Below are 18755 nucleotides of genomic sequence, written 5' to 3' on the forward strand. Positions count from 1 at the left end.
TTGTAATTTTGGAATTGACAATTTGGAGAACAGCCTGTGTGATTTTATTGTTGTAGGTTCTGGGTATGCTTTTATAGGCTGCCAGCATACTGTTTGTTTGCATGATCTATGTGCTGAATTTGAGTTTCCTATTATTTTCCTAATTAGTCTAAACATCTTGGGTACACTTTGTGGGATTCAGGTGTGTCAAAATGTCTAGATTATCAAAGTGGGGCTTGCACTAGAAGATGGAGATGCTGATTTTCTAAAAAAAGAAAAGAGCAGAAACTGGCTCATTCTAACGTTTGTTGTTTTGCATTTATATCATTGTGTAAGCTATTAACTCATTTAACAAAAATGACTTAATAAATCAAATTCCTATATTCAATAAGGATCAGATAGCTTTTGACAAAAATTCATATCATCTAAAACAGTAACAGAGTAATACTTTGACTTTCACTATTTATATCATTACCATTGGATCTATAAGTTGGCAAAATTAACACCATCTTATAGGGTTAAAAATTAGGAGAGTGTAATCTTTCACATTCTTCTGCTCACTGATAAGACTCATATGTAACTGGGAAACAGACCTCTGAATTATACAAAATGATGTTCTCATTGTTTTACTTTTATTTTAGAACTAGCAAAAATCCATTTCCCGTTGGATTAACTATGATTTATCAGTTACTTTTTAAAATAATTTTCTTGATTAGAGAACACACTTTCTTATTTAAAAAAAATTTATTTATTTTGGCTGTAATGGGTCTTCCTTGCTGAGGGCTTTGCTCTAGTTGCGGCGAGCAGTGGCTACTCTCCCTTGTGGTTCTCGGGCTTGTCATTGCAGTGGCTTCTCTTGTGGTGCATGGGCTCTAGAGTGTGCAGGCTTCAGTAGCTGTGGCTTGTGGGCTCTAGAACCCAGGCTCAACAGTTGTGGTGCATGGGCTTAACATCTTCTGGTTATTTTCCTAAAAATGTTTTTTTTTTTTTTTTAATTGTAAGATTGCAGACTTACATACCTCAAAAGTCAAAGTCAAATTTATTGTTTTTTTTTTTTTCTCATGACATGAAAAATGTCATTTCCCCTCTGTATTGATTTGATATCATGAAAAGGTAAAATCAGTCATGGAAGTTTTGAAAAATGCTGATTATAGACCTGAGGGTTCTGAAGGTATAGTAACTGCTAGCATCTCAGTAGTTACAAAGATTTTTCAAAAATATCAAGCCATGAATACACTGTGGGATTTGAAATGGCAAGTTTATTTTTCACTTACCAAGTGCCCCAAACCCTCAACTCAATTACACCTTGGTATTCATGAGAACAAATTTGCCTTTTGCTTCCATTTAATACTTTTGTTTGGTGTGCTGCAGTTTCTCAAACTTTGTTGTACTTACAAATCACCTGGGAATCATGTCAACAGGTGTTTTGGGTCTATCTTCTGAGACAGATTTTGGTATCTCCCTCCTCACATGATGCCATTACTGCTGGTTTGGACAACACTTGAACAGTAAAAATACAGTGATCTTCCCCTATGGCTCAGCTGGTTAAGAATCCGCCTGCAATGCGGGAGACCTGGATTCGATCCCTGGGTTGGGAAGATCCCCTGGAGAAGGAAACGGCTACTCACTCCTGTACTCTGGCCTGGAGAATTCCACGGACTGTATTGTCTATGGGGTTGCAAAGAGTTGGACACGACTGAACGACTTTCACTTTTCTCTCTTCTGGAAACCACCATGGGGTTGCAGAGTCGGACACAACTGAACGACTTTTACTTTTCTCTCTTCTGGAAACCAAATTCTATTGGGAAATCCATTCTGGGTAGTATAAAACATGACCAAGGTACTGGCCAACTAGGATTTTCCCTAACAAATGTCTTGGGGCTTAAGGTAACATTTCTTCTGTGAGCTATAAAAGCTGAGGTCATCTTTCCTGACCCATCTAGCATGAGAATGAGTCTGATAGGAAAGACTAATGCTAATACGAAAAAGGGGAGTGAATGGAGGTTAAGTGTATCCTTACAGTATTTGGGTTTCTGGATCCAAATGTGCTTAATACAGTTCATCCCTGGAATTACTATTTAATATATTTTACTTAAGTAAAAAAAAAGTTGAGTTTCTCCGTTACAATCAATAAATTAACGACACAGGGAATTTGTTAAGTAAGCTGAAACACTTTGGCCACCTGACGGAAAGAACTGACTCATCGGAAAACACCCTGATGTTGGGAAAGATTGAAGGTGGGAGAAGGGGACGACAGAGGATGAGATGGTTGGATGGTATCACCAACTCAATGGACATGAGTTTGGGTAAACTCGAGAGTTGGTGATGGACAAGTAGGCCTGGCGTGCTGTAGTCCATGGGATTGTAGAGAGTTGGACACAACTGACTAAACTGAACTGAGGTGATATAAGGAAAAATCAGACCCAAGCAACTCACTTTTATGTAACTTGAGACATGTACTGAACTATAAGTATTCAAATGCAAATTTAGAAGTAACATGGTTAATTTCCAACATTTCAGCAACTGACACAGAGCATCATAAAGTTGTATTATAACTGTATACCGTTCCACTCTGTAGATGAAGAAATCAAAATTCACACATCTTGTTCAGTTTTATCTAAAGTCAAAGAACTCAGAACATAGATGTTCCCTTCTCATGGTTCCTCTCCTAGTAATTTTAACTTCCTTATTGTATTAAGATATTGTGCAGATTGCTTTTACTTAACAAGGATGATAGTGTATTGCTATAAAATCAATTATAAATGTCTCTTAATGTCTCTTTGTAGCACACTTCTTCCATGTGTATATACATTTGAGAATAGGGGAGAATTATATAGTAATGTACATGTACGACTTGATAGCTCATCCCTGAGTATATAAACACTGTAAGAAGATAACGTCTAAGTGTGATTCCAAATGTTACAAATCACTATAAAATCCAGACATTCTTTGAGGAAAAAAAATGTTTTAAAATTTAGAAAAATTGTTTTAAGATTAGATTAATACAATTTCTAAATTTATGTGCTCTTGAAATACTAGAAACTTTGACACATCAGAGTTAGTACCTGAGAAGTGAAAACAGACCTGGTTCAGTTTGGTTCATATATAACATGGAAACATACGTCGAACTCCTAAATTTTATTAAAAATAAATCATCTATCACTTGATGAATTATTAAGTAAAACAATAATTTATATTAAAAAATTCCTCTACACCTCTTTAGTAGAGATCTAGAAACAATTCTTATCCGGCAAGGCTTGAAATAAGAATTGTAGTTTTTTTTTTTTTTACTTTTTGGCCATGCCACATGGCTTGCAGGATCTTAGTTCTTCAACTAGGGTTGAACCTGGGCCACAGCACTGAAAGAGCCCAATTCTAACCACTACTCTACCAGGGAACTCCCTAATTGTAGTCTTAATATGTGTTTGCATGTATGATGAGTTACTGAAATGATTACAATTCAAATAAATCTCCAAACAATTTTATAAAAAAGAAAAAAAAAAAAAGAAACACTTTTATTTTCCACAAGGAAGAGCAATAGGAAAAATTAAATCATTTCCCACATGTTGTTTTCTTAAAACAGCCTACAAGGACATATTCAGCACCAAATAAAAAAGAAGAAAAAAAGAGAATTACAAACAGCCATAGAATATAATCTATAAAGCAAACATTTAATATTGCACTTCGTTTTGCTAACATTTTGGATTTTACTTTTCCTAATTGAAAAATCAGGAATCTATCTTTGAATACTGGAATACACCTGTGAAGCTCATATCTTGTATCAAGAATTGACCAATATTTAGAAAAGAGTAATGCCTCTAAGTAAGAAAGTAAAGGAATAATGGGGGAAATAAAACTTTATTTGATAAAGTTTTATATATTTAAAATTGTATCACATTTTGTGACCCAGTGCCAATTATTAGAATATTGGTCATTCCTTCCTCATGTGTTATTTATAAGAGTATATGGTGATAAGTATTCCAATGCTATGCATATCAACAATTGTTCCCTAGTCAGTTAGACATAAGAAGAGAGAAAAGAAAAGGGATTTTCTGACAATCCCCCCCACCCCCAACAAAAATAAAACCACCAAATGCCCTTTATGCCAAATATTCCATTAGCTTCTTTTGAGGGGGACATTCACAAAATGATTTAACAACAATAAAAAAATATTCACCCCCATTTCCTTATTATCTAGTATTAGTTTGCTACGGGAGCCCAAACCCTTTAACTGAATCACTTAAAACGTGATTCATTTTTACATGGGCTTTCTTCACCCTGTCAGCATTTTTCAAACATGAATTGTCTTCCATGTTTTCTTAAAGGCCACTTATGGAAAAGCCTATTTGTTTTGTATGAAGCTTTAAGACAGTATTTAACCAGGTCAAGCACCAAGCCAGAGTTACTATTATTTTCAGCCACTTTATTAACTGTGGGATTAAATGGCAGGATAGATATAAGACCCATTTCACACATATGTTGCAACATCAGAGATGCTGATTTTCATTAAAAAAAAAAAAATCATAGCTGAAATCCTTCTAAAATAAAGACATTCAGTACACTTGGTACCTTGGAAAATGCAGTTTTAAGGGTCTTCATGAATGCTGGTATATTTATGAGTGAACTGTAAATTATCTTTCATACAAGCTGTAATTTAGTGATGTGATCATTCTTCATAACTATATATACTCAAAGTGAATGATTTCTCTCATTTAGCAAAATCTTCTTTAGGTTATGGAAAAACATACTTTTGTTTAAAAAAAACAAAAATATAACTATTTCAACAAATATTCTAGTATTTCTAATTTTGACATTCTATACTTTTATAATATACTGGGGCTTTCAAGCTGTGAAGCTTGAGGACAGGTAATGTATAAAATGAGCTCTCTCATAATCTGAACATCCATACCTGCTCATGAAAATACCCTGCACCAGCAAAAATGATTTCCAACATACGTGTTTTGGAGGTAATTAAGTAACTCTGTATAAAAATAAATGCACTTTCTCCTCCTTTCCAGTGACTGGAAAACTTTCATACTTTTAAAATAATAATAAAAAATAACAATAATTTGTAAGAGCAACAGCCCTTAACTCTTTGCTGGTGCCTGCCATACTGCCTTTCTTGACTCCATTCTCAGTTCTGCTAGCTTCTTCTTATATGTAATGATAAAAAGGGAATGCGGGTGGGTTATCACTTTTGTGTATGTCCCTTTTCCAAATATCCCTCTCCAAAAAGCCAACCAAACAAACATAAAATAACTCAACAGTGCAACAAAACACAAATAGCATTCCAACAGTTTGGCAAGTGATGAGTTCACCTGAGATTAAGTGATTTTAGGCAGTCAATAACAAAATGCTGCTTTGCTGTAATAGTAGAAAGGCAACGAATTCTTAAAAGAAACCAAGAAGGTATACAATCTTGACAAAGTCTATTAGCTTCCTCCTCTTATCTCTTTTCCCACATATCTGTTGCTTATCTACCACAGTAGGCTGCAAACATACAGCAAGAAGGATTGGCTTGAAGGCATTTGATGTTTGTAAATAAATCCACAATAGGATCCAAGCTGAAGAGGTGATACATGGTCAGCCTAGTAGGACAATTCTGAGCATGTGCATACGCAGGTAAAGTCCAGGCTATATTAAATAAAAAAAAAAAATGTCAGTGCATTTTTTTTTCATGTTAAAGTTTCTTTCAAAGCTTTCTTTTGTTCCTTGCTGTGCTCACCACAAACAAGTTTTAAAAGAGTATCAAGAGTCTGGCATAAATGGAAAAAAAAAGCTGTAGTGACACTGAACCGCACAATGTAAGCATTGAGCATGTGCAAATTTTCAAATCAAAAGAAGGAAATCATCCCTCTTTACAACGTGGTGTCTTGACACGTATGACCATAGGCTAAGAAGACTGCTCTTAGTATGTGCCAGTTTTAAAGGAGAAAAGCTTAGATCTTCAAGCATGTTGGAGCAGTCCAGAATGTTGCTGCAGGCTTCTAAAGCGTGATCACTGGTTGTTTCATGTTTGCCATTTTTCCGGGCAAAAGCTATTCCACTTCCTCTGAAAACATGTTTCCAAGATACTTCTCTGTCCTCAGCCGGGAAGGGAAGAGATATAGTTCGGAACCCACATCAACTTGATTTAACCAAGTATTCCTTCAGCGAGAGGGGCAAGATGGTCTATCATCAGCTGGCTGATCAGGGTTTGGATCAACCTAGAAAGGGAAAAAAACAGAAACAAAAACCTCAAAACCAAAGTTAACTGACAGTGATTTAGTAAGAATGTAGCAAACAGGCTAATATTTTGAATGCGGTAATCAGAAACCCAATTACATTGAGAAATGTAATCAGAATGAACATAAAGGGTTTATATGGGGAAGAAAGAGGATTAGTAGCATTTATGAAGTACTTGCTATTCAATTACTAGATTAACAATTACATTTGTAGAGGTATGCCAGGATAGTTTTATTTGACAAAAGCTAAGGGTAATATTTTATCAGATAACAGGAGCTTTATTCAGCACTTAATAGAACTTAAGACTTAAATATATAATGGCCAACATTTTCATAGCGATGATTTTCTCCTGTAAAGTTTCCATTTCATCCTGTTACAAAAAAGTCAACTGATGTTTTCCCTAGGCTTTGGGAAGAATGTAGTTGTATAAACAATGTTCTTGGTGTTTACTTGAGGTGATAGCTCAGAGCCTAAAGCCCCAGAGAGGGCCTAGGAATAAATACAGTGTGTATCAAGAAATAAGAATGATGAACCCAAATGCTCCAGACATCTCATTTTGCCTCTTTCTGTAGTGACTTTCATATGCACTTAACACTTTTCTTTCTTTTTAATGACTATCCTTTAAAGAAAAAAAAATCAAAATAGCTTTAATACAATCAAGAACCCCCTCTATCCCCAATGTGGGTAGATGTTAAACAATTAAATCACATCCTGAACCAATTTAGGCTTTTAAAAGGTTTACATTCTTTTAATTAGCTTTAGTTCATTTTAAAAGAAGGTAGAATTTTATGACAAATTGCTTAAACGTGGATACTTAAGACTGCCATTCTTTAAAAATGCCTGTTGTACAACTAAGACGTCTCAGATCAAATCACAAACGAGGAACTTAATAACCAAGACAGAAATGTCAAAATAAAAATGTAGTGAAAGTATTTTTAACAAGTGGGAGTATACTTTTAGCATCTAATGAAAAATTTCATGAACTGAAATAGTGAGACAGAAAAACTATGTCCAAATAAGAATTTGCAGAGAACAGAACAGATTTTGGAACATCCTATAATCAATGAATACAGTGGATTTCATATTAATCACATCCAAAGGAAAACTGACTCTTCCAGTTACGGTATTAAGGGGAAAAAAAATAAAAGCAACTTGTTGAAGAGTGAAACAATCCTCTTGTATCTTTCTTGGGAGTAGTATTTCACTGCAGAATAGCTGTCTAAACTATAGCAACCAAAAAGCAAAAGCTGATTCCAGTGATTTAAAAAGTTATCTGGTAATATATTGTTATCAAAGCCAATTCTAAAAGTCTCTTACAATGCATATTACATATATGCATATGTATATATTCTGATGTATCCTGAAATTGCTGGATTTCTCCCCAACTCCTTTCCTTTGCATATATTTTTCTTCCTGCCTGAAATATTCTACATTTTGAGAAAACTTACTCTTTAAGAATCAGCTTAACAATCACCTTCTTAGGGAAGCCCCTCCTGATTCTCAAGACCCAATAAGCTGCTCCTCAAATGAACTGTGCATTCCTATCACTTTGTTATGTAATATTTTGCTTCTAAGTTTTTTTTCTCACCAGTCTGTACGCTTTTCCCAAATAAGGGCCATGTTTTATTCATGTAAGTGCTTAGTTACTTGAGACGAATAAAAATAATCTAACCATGTAGGAATGCTGTTTAAGTATGTTACTGCAAATGTTATTTTCCCCATCACTGAGAATGCTGAAATACGAAAATTTAAAAGGATGACGAGTAAGATAAATTCTACCTATCTAATCACTGGTTGCAAATGCCAGTTCTACAGATGCTTTGAAATATTTATTCCTTTAACTGCCATGTTACAAGCATGAGGTTAGATCATTATCTTTATTTAGCCAATAATATAAAAGACCAGTCCAATGCTGGGTCAGTCTTTGTATTAAATATTGACAATCTTAATCTAACTTTTAATCTGTTGTTCAACATTATTTATTTCTCTCTTACCATGATAATCAAAACCTAACTATTTTCAGAAACTGCAATACTGCTTACTAAGAGTCAGCCCATTTTGAACTTGAGGGTGTGATGCTTACCTCTGAATAAAGGGGTGGAGGCAAGAAACGAAACTCTTGAATATATGCAAACAGTGGTCCTTGAAGTGCTCTCTCAAAGTCATCACAAGCACTCCCTGGTGCAAGATTGTTCCGTCTTTGTTCCTCTGTTACCACTTCTGCATAGCTGGGTGGTGCTGAAGGAAAAAGATACACGCAATTCGAACAGCATGTTCTTATGCATGTCAAAATACACAGAATAGAAGATATTAAAAAGGAATGTCAAAGTAAAATAATAATCTCTCTTGTAATTAAAACTAGGGAGATATAACATTTTAAATCTAACACTAGGGGCACACACCACTCTTCAATACAGACAAATTTTATCTAATTGTAAAATATCAGAAGCAAAATTATTTTCTTACAAATACCAGATTAAGCTTAGATATGCATTATCAAATTATTACCTTCAGGTCTTTCAGGTAGGGATAAACCAAGCCAGTTCATATTCATGCTACACTGACTGCTTACACTTGAGGTTCTGCTTCCAAATGGATGTAGAGGAATGGTACCAATGACAAGTGGCAAATTAAGAAATAAATCCATAGCTCCAGGAATATCCACATATACCTAGACAATAAAAAGAAATGGTAGGTTTAGAATCCCAAGCACTATTTCTTTTTTAAGAACAAATAACCCAATCTATTGTCATACTTCATTTTTTAATGATATACTTGAAAAGTTTCTCCATTATGTACACTATTATACGGTACACTGACCTCAGATAAAATGAGTAATTATAGTCCAAGTTATATAAAGAATTACATGTAACTATATATATCATATATGGAATAAAAAAACCATATTCTAGATATAAGACAAAACGATACCCTTATGACATTAAAACTTCAGAAAACATCCACTCCAAACCCTTAAATCTGTACGTACCATTAGTGAATATTCCACACGGATTATACTACAGTCGAGGATGGAGGGAGAGACTGGTGGAATTTTCAGCAACTTGCCATTCCACGTCTCTGTCTTTCCAGATGATAAGGATTCCCCACGCAAGTTAGCCACAAGCTGTTTGACTTCCTTCATTTTTCCTTTGGCATAGAAGGCCTGTGTTTGGTAAATGGCTGCCTTTGGCACCACCATTCGGGAAGAGCAGTTCTCAATCTCAGCAAATATCTGAATTGATTCACCTACAGGGGAAAAAAAAAAAAATATATATATATATATATATATATATATCTACTGTTAAAAAACAACCAACCAACCCCAAAACAAATGTAGATTCTTGGACTAAAGTTTGAAATTTCAATGAACTATATGGATTAAGCCACCCTAAGAACAGCAAGTAACTTCTAAAAATCAACTACACATTGACAGTAGTTATTTAAAAAAACAAGACTACACTCCAATTTACAAAAGAAAACTGGATAAGCACTATTTATGACAGTTTAGCAAAGAATACTGTATCATATTTGCATTTAGTAGGAAAAAATGTAAATTCATGCACAAAAGTTAAATGAAGAAAGATCAGTCTTGGTGGGAGTCCACCTCAAACGTACCTGGCGTATAGCCCTTCCTTTCGATCTTGGCACTTAAGGATATGGGGCCTGAGGTACAGAACCAGCAACAGAGAGTCTTTTCTTTTGTGCCTGCTTGGGGTGACTGTAAGATATAAATTTAGACAAAAGATCAAGATATGAATTGAGACAGGAATAAAATTTTTAAAATACAATCATAAAATTTTTAAAATACAATCCTCAATTCCTGAATAATTTAACATTAAAAGCAGTGTTACTTTTCTGTAGCAAATATACTTTTCCACCAACCGACAGCTTTTGATTTATACTGGTATTATACAAGTTTCCATTCAATTAAAGAAAAAAGGGCTTAACATATTTCATAAACATAGTTTTAGCACACACTACATACACAGTAATTAAAAACCAATTTAAAAAGAAAACACAGGAAAAAAACAAACAAAAAAACCCTTTCCACATTCTATTTAAACTGCCTTAAAAAAAAAAAAGGCAGTTTGGAAAGCAACTTGGTTATAATCTCAAATGATAACATCTTTCTTTGAGAAATGTAAAACTCAGAATGTAAAAAAAAGAAAATTCATTTTTAAGATTGATTCTTATTTGTCTAAAGATGTTATTATTTGTTTAAACCAAGTAAAGTTTTTGAATTTAAATTTGAAACTTGTGAAAAAGTGCAATTAAAAAAATTTTCTTTAAAACAGAATTAAAGTTTTTTCATGAAAATAACAATCTCCCCATGATTTGACAACTATCCCTATATTGGAGTAATGCAATGCAGTACAAATTTTACATTATAATATTTTCAAATTAAGTGATATTGTTATAGTAATAATTGATATTACCGTTCCTTGGAACAGATTTATTTTTGTTACTGTTGTTATCTTCTGAGTTAAGAGATATTTCATACCAATATTGGTCTTATTTTAAATATTTACTTAAAGTTATTACAACATCAGAAAATATGAGCATATTCTGCATTAATTGGTATTGCTCTTCACTGTGGTTTGGAAAATATTTACGTAATTTAAAAATAAAGTTACTATTTATAAATTGTAAAGAATATATAGAGTAGGTGATTATTCTTTAGTATTCATATGCCAAAAACAGAGAATGAAGAATTCAGTCAATTCTTACCAGTAATGAAGGAGTGTTGATATCTATATGCTCAAAGACTGTAAATTCCTTCTTTAATTTTACTGGTAGAAGCCAAGGCCTGTGCAATTCGGCTTTCACCCAATAGCGCACACTGCCATGTCGGCCTTCGAATGAGGTAGCAAGTGGTCTGTGCAGAATATAAAGATCATATATTAATCTTACACCTCTTTTTAATTAATTATACAGTAGGTCAGCATAGAAGTGTTAATATATGTTTATACACCAATGAGGTATCGAAGGCCTAATTTATATTTCCAAAAGGATAAATCATGGGGGGGGGGGGGCCCTTCCAAATAATAAAATAGATAATTGTCAAATATTGCAGAAATTTGGTTAAAAAAAGCCAGACGAATACAATTGCTTTAAACTAAGAAGAGGCTACTTTTAATGCTGGTGGCAAAATTATCAAAGTCTGGAAATGAACAGTTTTTGAAAAGGTCAAGACTTTAGTTTAAAAATAAAATTAAGAATGGTTTAACTATTTCTCTTGAGAAATTCTAGACTCTGGTTAAACATTCAGACCAAACTCCCTATGGTGCTCCATTTTTCATTAGCTAAAAATTACTATTTCCTATTATAGCAACTAATTAAGATCCAGAAAAGGTCTGAATAGTCATTATGGCTTCAAAAGCTTTTTACATTTCATTTAAGTCCACTGATCTCTTAAAAAATGCTTTCCATTTCCTAATTTTGGCCATGTTTTCTAACTACATTATAGACTTAAAAAGAAAGAGAATTTCTTCTGTTGACCTGTTATCAAAAGAATCAGAATTCTTCTGAACTCTCTGATTTTATTATTTGTGGAAGATTTTTTTTTAGTGAATTTAGGCTCCTTTTCATAATTTCATCAGAAAAATGCACAAGGTTCATTTATTTACAAGGTAGAGTGCTAGTTTTTTTGAGTAGTGGTGTTTACTTTTTGTTTTACATTTTAGACTTCTGCATTAATTTGTATAGCACAGAGAAATAAAATGCAGGATCTATTCAAGACTTCTACAGTTTATTTTAAGTGACTGTGGCTTATTGAAAGAATTAAAATATATATTTATATTAAATTACCTTCATCGTTTGAAAATATTCAGGCCCAACTGTATTAGCCCTATTGTATTTACAAACTTAAAATATTTCTCTTAGAAAGTAATTAGGGTATTGTATTAAAAATGTTCTTAAGCAATATGATACTCTGAAAAATACTCCTTATGAACTCTATCCACATATAATAAGTACTAGAATTAAAGAAAAAAGAATTATGTACATTTGGCACTTGACAAAATCTTCTGTAACGCAAGTTTACAAACATTACAAGTACCACTTTGCATGCTTTAATATCTGTTAAGGCATTATTTTAAAAACTGCTTTTTGTATAATTTCCTCTAATACATTATTATTACATTATGAATATTTTACTTTCCTTCTTCCTTTCATACTATATTCCAGGCCTTACATTAAGATATCTGATTGACATTTCCTTTTAAGTCTAGGTCGCAATATCTCTTGTGTGACATTCTCAATAGCTCCTTGCACAGAAGCTAATGAATTCATATCATAAACACACATTACTTCTAAAATTAGGATATTCCTAATTATTTTTACCTTCTTAGTGTTGGTAAGCATCAGTAGAAAGGACAGAACACTTAACTTTTATAAACTACTAAATGACAGACTTGATATGCTCTTTTTTCCAGCTAATGCTCATGGTGAACTATTAGGTGCTTACCATTTGACTAGCACCTTCCAATTCATTCACTTTAAATGAAATACTTTTAAACATCATACAAATCCTGAGACAGAGTATTAAGAATTGAGGTTCGCTTTCTATAATTTTGCCACTCTAGATTAAAAAATAGCTTTTTTTTAGCATATTGTTTTCCTCTAGCAAGTTTCAGTAATGAAAAGGGTTTTTTTAAACTAAAAATATTTAAATATACAATGTTTCATTTTAAAAGAAAGGATGTTTATTTGAAAAAACGCCTGTTAACAAAATACTTACGTCTGTGGAAGCTCGAAGCTGAATGCATATTCATGCCTTCCTGAATGAACAGTGTTGAAGCCTTCTTCCGAATTATCATCATCTAAAACAGAAAACAAAAAATTTATTAATAAACCTTCACACTCTCTTCACGATGTCAGAACTTCAAAGATGCTCACATAGTTAAATAAGGCCACAAACTTTGGAGTGTGAGAGATCTGAACTCTAATTCCAACTTCATCACTTCTGGGTAAAATAAAACTCCTGTCTTCAGCTGGTTCACCTGTAGAATGGGGATAATTAATATTTATACCCCATAGGTGATTTTTTTAATGGAAAACAACCTAAACTGCAAAGCATCTACAGCTAACATCCTACAGGCTAAGACTCAGACCTCAAATCTCATACTAAGATGTTACCTTTGTCTTCAACCATTTACTTAAATTTATCCTAATAAGCCTACATATAAAATGAAAACTATTCACGTAAACCTTAAAAAAAAATCAGTTTTGATACGTAAAATATGAATGTGAAAACTCAAACGATTAGAAAACTGCTAAGTAGATGTTGGGAGTTAAAAAAAAAAAAAGGAACAGTGATTTTAATGTCGGTTTCATAGTCAAAAATAAAAATTGTTACTGAACCTAAAATTATGAGCTCAGTCTAATAGCTAAAAATTCACATATATATAAGATGTACCTTAGACTTAAAATGTGCCTGCTTAACGGGAAAAAACAGGTCATACATCCTTGAAAAATGAAGATAAGGATGTTCCCCAGTGCTAGGAAAAAAACAGGATGACCTTTGATTTTACATCCAATTTCTTTTGATGAAATAGGTTATTTTTCAAACTATCTAAAAAAAAAAAAAACCCTCAGGGAAATACGGGAGGGGGTTCTGGATTCTTGACATGCTTTTCTGAAGCGTTCTAACTAGGTAATTTAATTACATAAATGTCTACTAACGCAGCTTCCTCGGTGTAGGAACCTTTATCATTAAATAGGCTGTCAGAAACTGGTATTATCATTTAACTTTCCCTCAAAAAAGTAATAAATACACACACAAAAAAATGATGCTTCCCTCGGGGGGGGGGGGGAAGATGCCTATATGTGGATACCTTTTATTCAATAACCATCACGACTCAAGTCTTGTCACCAGTATTTTGTTCTTCTCCCCCCACCCCCGTGCAAATTCTCTCTCCTGGATTTCGGCCCTGAAAGCGGCTGATGAGTTGGGGGACATTTAAAACCGCTCCCTCCTGAAGGCGCCCAAAGTTTGCCTCCCTGTCTCTCCTTTTCTTCCCTTCTCGCTCCCTTTTTGTGCCAGCTCAGCAGTCTCATTGAGGCGAGCGGCGGCGGCGGCCGCGCCGTGGTAAACAAGTGCCGGGCTGTCAATCAAGAACTAGACCGGAGCAGGAGAGGACCGGCCTAAACCGGCGCGAGCAGATCCCAGCCGGCCCGCCCGCGCGCCGCCGCCGCCCGCGCGCCCCGCTATACATACGGCATATGTCGCGCGGCGCTCGCACTCGCGCTCGCACAGCCTAGCCTGCTGGCGGCGGGGGGCGGGGCCAGGGCGCCGCAGCGCTTCCGCTTTACACGCCCCAGCCGGTGACCGGTTCGATCTGGCTCGGGCCACCCTGACACCTTTAAATTTGCGGCAAAGGAAATAGAGGCGGGGGCGGCGAAGGGACGCAAAAGCTCGGTGGTGGCGGTGGGGGAACACTGGCGGGGCTGGTGGTAACAGGGAATACTCGCCAAGGCCCCCACCAAACCCTGCCTTCGATGTTCGTGTCACTTTCCCCGTCCTGGCCAGCCTTGGGGGCGCGCTCTCTCCTCAGGGCAAATCAAGGTAGCCCGTCTGGTGCCTGCAGAGACCGGGCAACATGCTTTTGTTTCAGCTAGGAGGGGGATAGAGCGTTCAAAGGAGCTTCCAACAACTTCTACCTGAAAAACCTGGAAAATGGGGTCCGGCTAACCCGGCCCAGCCAACTTCCCCGTGACAGAGAGAACTGTCAGCTAAAAAGTTGCGCCCAGGGCCACCTGGCACCTGGAAGGCTTGCCTCTCCTCTCGGTTGAAACCTGAAGTCGTCCCTTTCCAGGTCTGCAAGCGAGGTGAGGTGAGGGGGGGGAGAGAGAACGTTATGTGACAGGAGCCCCGTGCGTTTCCAGAAGCCCGGGCAGGGACTCGAGAAGGGGCGGGGGCAGCGGCGGCTCAGGAGGGACCTTTACCGGCGCACGCCGGTTCCAAGCCTCGCCCCAGCCGGCGAGCCCTCTCTCCCCACCCGCCTGCGCCCAATCCAATCAGAGCCTGGCATCGCCTTAGCAACAGGCTAACAAACCCGGCTCCGCCTATCGCCGGCCGCCCGGGGCGGGGCCTCAGTTACCAGGCTAGTTTGAGAGGTCCCAGTTCTAAAGTCATTGAAACTCTTCCAAGCCGAAGAGCTCGTCCATGCTTGCAGGGGTTGAGGGGTGTCCCGTGGCGGGGGTGGGGGGGTGCAACACAGTGTTCTTTACTATGAAACCGTGGCGCAAGCAATGAAATTTGTGTTTGTCCCCGTAAGTCGTATTATTATTCTACTTTTACCCCACTGTGCACCTTAACTCCTTAAAAACCTGTTTTTTCTAACTCATCTTAAAAAAAGCTACCAGTCTAGGAAGGATCAAATACAAACTCCTGGGCGTGCTGTTCAACCAATACCGGGACTGCAATTAGGCAGTTCCATTTCTTAAGACTGTCACTGCTTGGAGAGATTAACTAGAAATTATTTCAGTATGCAAATGATCTGTGTGTAACTGAAAACGCAATTAAAAGACTAATTTCATCTTAATACTTTAAAAATAAGCGTTCATGCAGTAATTCAAAGCACCCTACGTTTCCACCCTTGCCTTAGTTCAATTAGCACTTCCTCATGGGTGTGTATTTTTTAATTAAAAGGTTAAAAACGTGCTCTATTTTAAAAGAATTTCAACATTCGAACTAAATACTGCATTAAAAAGGAGAAGCACAAAATTACATAACCAGTTTTCACATTATATTCTTCTTGGGCTAGGAATTAAGTCATCGTCACCACCTGACGCGTGTAACCAATCTGCTGAGAGCAGAACAAGCGCCCCTCCTCACCACCCCCCAGAACTGGTCCGAAACAGGATTGAACCGCTTCTAACAAAGGGTGGAAACTTAGAAAAACAAGCTTAGAGTCTCCTATATTTCCACAATGTAACCATTTCAACAATAGATTGGAAATCTCAGGACCCCCTTTCCCTTTGACAACCGTTTATCTTCCTTTTCTAACCAAAAATCAAATCCAATGAGCCGAATACTTTTCAATTCCATTTGACTGGCAGGGGTTTCATTGAATCCACGTTCCAAAGTTAGGCATGATGCTCGGAAAAGAAAATTTCTGACCCTAAATGGCTTTTAAAACTGATTTTTAACACATCATCATGATAGGTGCTGTCCTTTAAAATAGAGAACGCCTGAGTAAATTTCTGAAGGAATTGGAAAGAATAGGGAAAAAACACGTGGGGTGTTCATACCATATGTCAAAATAACCCACAGAAACCCTTTATCGAGAACTACGGTCAGTTCTCTAAAAGTCTTTTGCGTGTCAATATTAAAAAATGAAATACACCTATTAACCCACTTTAAAGTGTTATTTCTTCATTGAAGCTTAGTTTTTTAAGACCTCAGGTTGCAGCGTATAAGGGAAAAATCTAATATTCGACTGCAGCTTTTAGCAATTCATTTGAAAACATATAAGTAAAATTACTGAATCGGTTTTAAGCATAATTTATATGTAAGGTTGAAATGGATTCCAAATGTGTATGGCACAAACCAAGCCGGGTATAGAGGTAGTTGAATAAGTGCAGTTTGCAGTCACTTTGCAGATGCCTGCATGCGTTACGGCTTAACACACGATGAATGTCAAGGAGAATCCAAATCTTCTAACTTTGCTAACCTTTATCAAACTGCTATATGTTATGCTAGGAGCAGGATTACATTAATTCAGAAAAATTGAAAAGGCACTTTCCAAAGAAAGGTCTAATAATTTCCTAACAATGTTAAAAAAAAAAAAACTTACCTCTTTCGTGTCCAATTAAGATGTCTTTATGGTTGAAATATTCTACTTCTTCAGTGTAATTCTGTGTATAGGCAGTATTGGAGCCGGCGTTTCTCGATTCGGTCCAGCGTACTTTCGCATGTCCTCTTGCATGAATTTTAAGAGATTTTACTCTGATTTCCCCCGTAACTTCTAAATTCACCCTTCCTGAGACTGTATCCCCACTAGAATACACAGGGACATTGCTGTCATTAAGACAGTCAAAGCTTATTGTCAAACTCTTTACCTTTCCAAGCACCATGTTTATAACAAAATCTATAAAAAATATAATGTAAGACAAAAAGTCAAGATCACATATATGATGTGATCCTCACTTAACACTGATCTATGTCTTTGCCGTGCAAAAAGCTTGCAGGCAGATCAGCGATTCTTTACAAATAGTTCATTGAGATTTCTTAAAAAGTCAGGGCAGCACAGAGGCTGCTGGCTGCTCCGCGCTCCTGCGAGTCTCAGTGGTCTCCTTACAAAGACGGGCGGCTGGAAGCTGCCAGCTCACTTTAAGAGGAGCTTTGTGAAAAACAACCCAGGTGCGCATGCGCACGCCGCGGCTGCTGTCGGCCCTCCCAGCGCGCCCCCTCCCGCGCCCGGCTCGCTCCCTGGCTCGTTTGCTCGCTCGCGGGTACAGTAGGTGTAAGCCACGGGAGGAAGACACTGGGGCTGCTGGGAGGCTGAACCAGACTTCTCTGCATTGTGGCCTCCTATTGGTAGGCAGGCTACCGTAAACCCTCGATGTGCTAGCCAGAGTCCCTTATCGAGCACACTCTAGTAGAAAGATGATGGCCGAGGGGGCCCACCGGGGGACAAGGTTTGGGTGGGGAGCTGTTTGCAAAGGCCAGTAAGGATAAAACTGCTGAGTGACCGGCCCGAAGCATGCGTTCCCGGCACTGCAGGGTTTTGTCCACTGCCTGGATGGGAGGAGGAAAAAGTGATGTGTGTAGAGAGATGGGGGAAGGGGAGAAACCGGTTGGGCAAGGGCTGGTCGCTGAGCATAATCTTAACGAATTTCAAAAGAAAATGTAATAAAAATCAGAGAAGAGGTAATGTTCAGTAGACAAGAGCATTCTTGGCTTGGGTTTTTTTTTTTATTTAAAAAAGACCAGTGCCTTGTAGGCAGGGTGGAAATGACCTAGTCGAGACGTTAAAAGAGATTGCAACAAGGAGCAAAGAAGAGAAGCATCTATAATTTAATCATTATATTTTGCTTTCTCCTCCACTGCTTTCTCTTCCATCTCTTAATTCGATACCAATGGAAACAACCAAGATGTTTGCTTGATGACACCAGGGGAAAAAAGGTTTGACCACTTCCTCGAAGGAAGAAGCCATCCTTTTTTTGAGACACCACCTACAGCTAGATTTGCAGGGTATGACATGATTGTAACTCCTGTGTCCAGAGGGTTAAGAATAGGATTTGGCCTAAAAAAGTTCCACCTTATAAAAGGCAGCATGACATAGTGTTTTAGCTGACATAATGTTTACAGCAGCATTGAAAAATCTTTGTTAGAAGTTAGTGAAGCCCAGAGGATGGTTTTTAAAAAAGAATGATTTGTTATATAACTAGGACTTAATTCTGTGAAGCTTTAATTTTGATTTTCAGCTTTGGACTGTTCAACATAATAATTCACATAATATATCTATCTTAAGGACAAGTACATTTGTCTCTTTATTGAGAATGTTTTGATAACAAATTGGAGTGCTTTCCTGTATCACACTGGG

The 18755-nt window shown here is 36.8% G+C and overlaps 1 protein-coding gene across 3 annotated transcripts; it reads right to left on the reverse strand.

Annotated features, from left to right (window-relative positions):
• Positions 1-3516: 3516 nt before the first annotated feature.
• Positions 3517-17482, reverse strand: ARRDC3 (arrestin domain containing 3). 3 transcript variants are annotated; one of them, XM_068979666.1, is made up of 8 exons: positions 17004-17482; positions 12944-13025; positions 10933-11080; positions 9820-9922; positions 9194-9450; positions 8713-8875; positions 8288-8442; positions 3517-6185 (listed from the first exon to the last, which is right to left on the reverse strand). In XM_068979666.1, the coding sequence occupies exons 1-8, from the start codon at positions 17281-17283 to the stop codon at positions 6129-6131; spliced, it is 1245 nt and encodes a 414-aa protein (XP_068835767.1). In that variant the 5' UTR covers positions 17284-17482; the 3' UTR covers positions 3517-6128. The 3 variants fall into 3 exon arrangements, with proteins under 3 accessions (XP_068835767.1, XP_068835769.1, XP_068835768.1); XM_068979667.1 differs by lacking the exon at positions 3517-6185 and having other exon boundaries at positions 8303-8480; XM_068979668.1 differs by lacking the exons at positions 10933-11080; positions 17004-17482 and having other exon boundaries at positions 12944-13018.
• Positions 17483-18755: the final 1273 nt, after the last annotated feature.

The sequence above is a fragment of the Capricornis sumatraensis genome, chromosome 9, assembly GCF_032405125.1.
Source record: "Capricornis sumatraensis isolate serow.1 chromosome 9, serow.2, whole genome shotgun sequence".
In the NCBI taxonomy this organism is placed as follows: domain Eukaryota; kingdom Metazoa; phylum Chordata; class Mammalia; order Artiodactyla; family Bovidae; genus Capricornis; species Capricornis sumatraensis.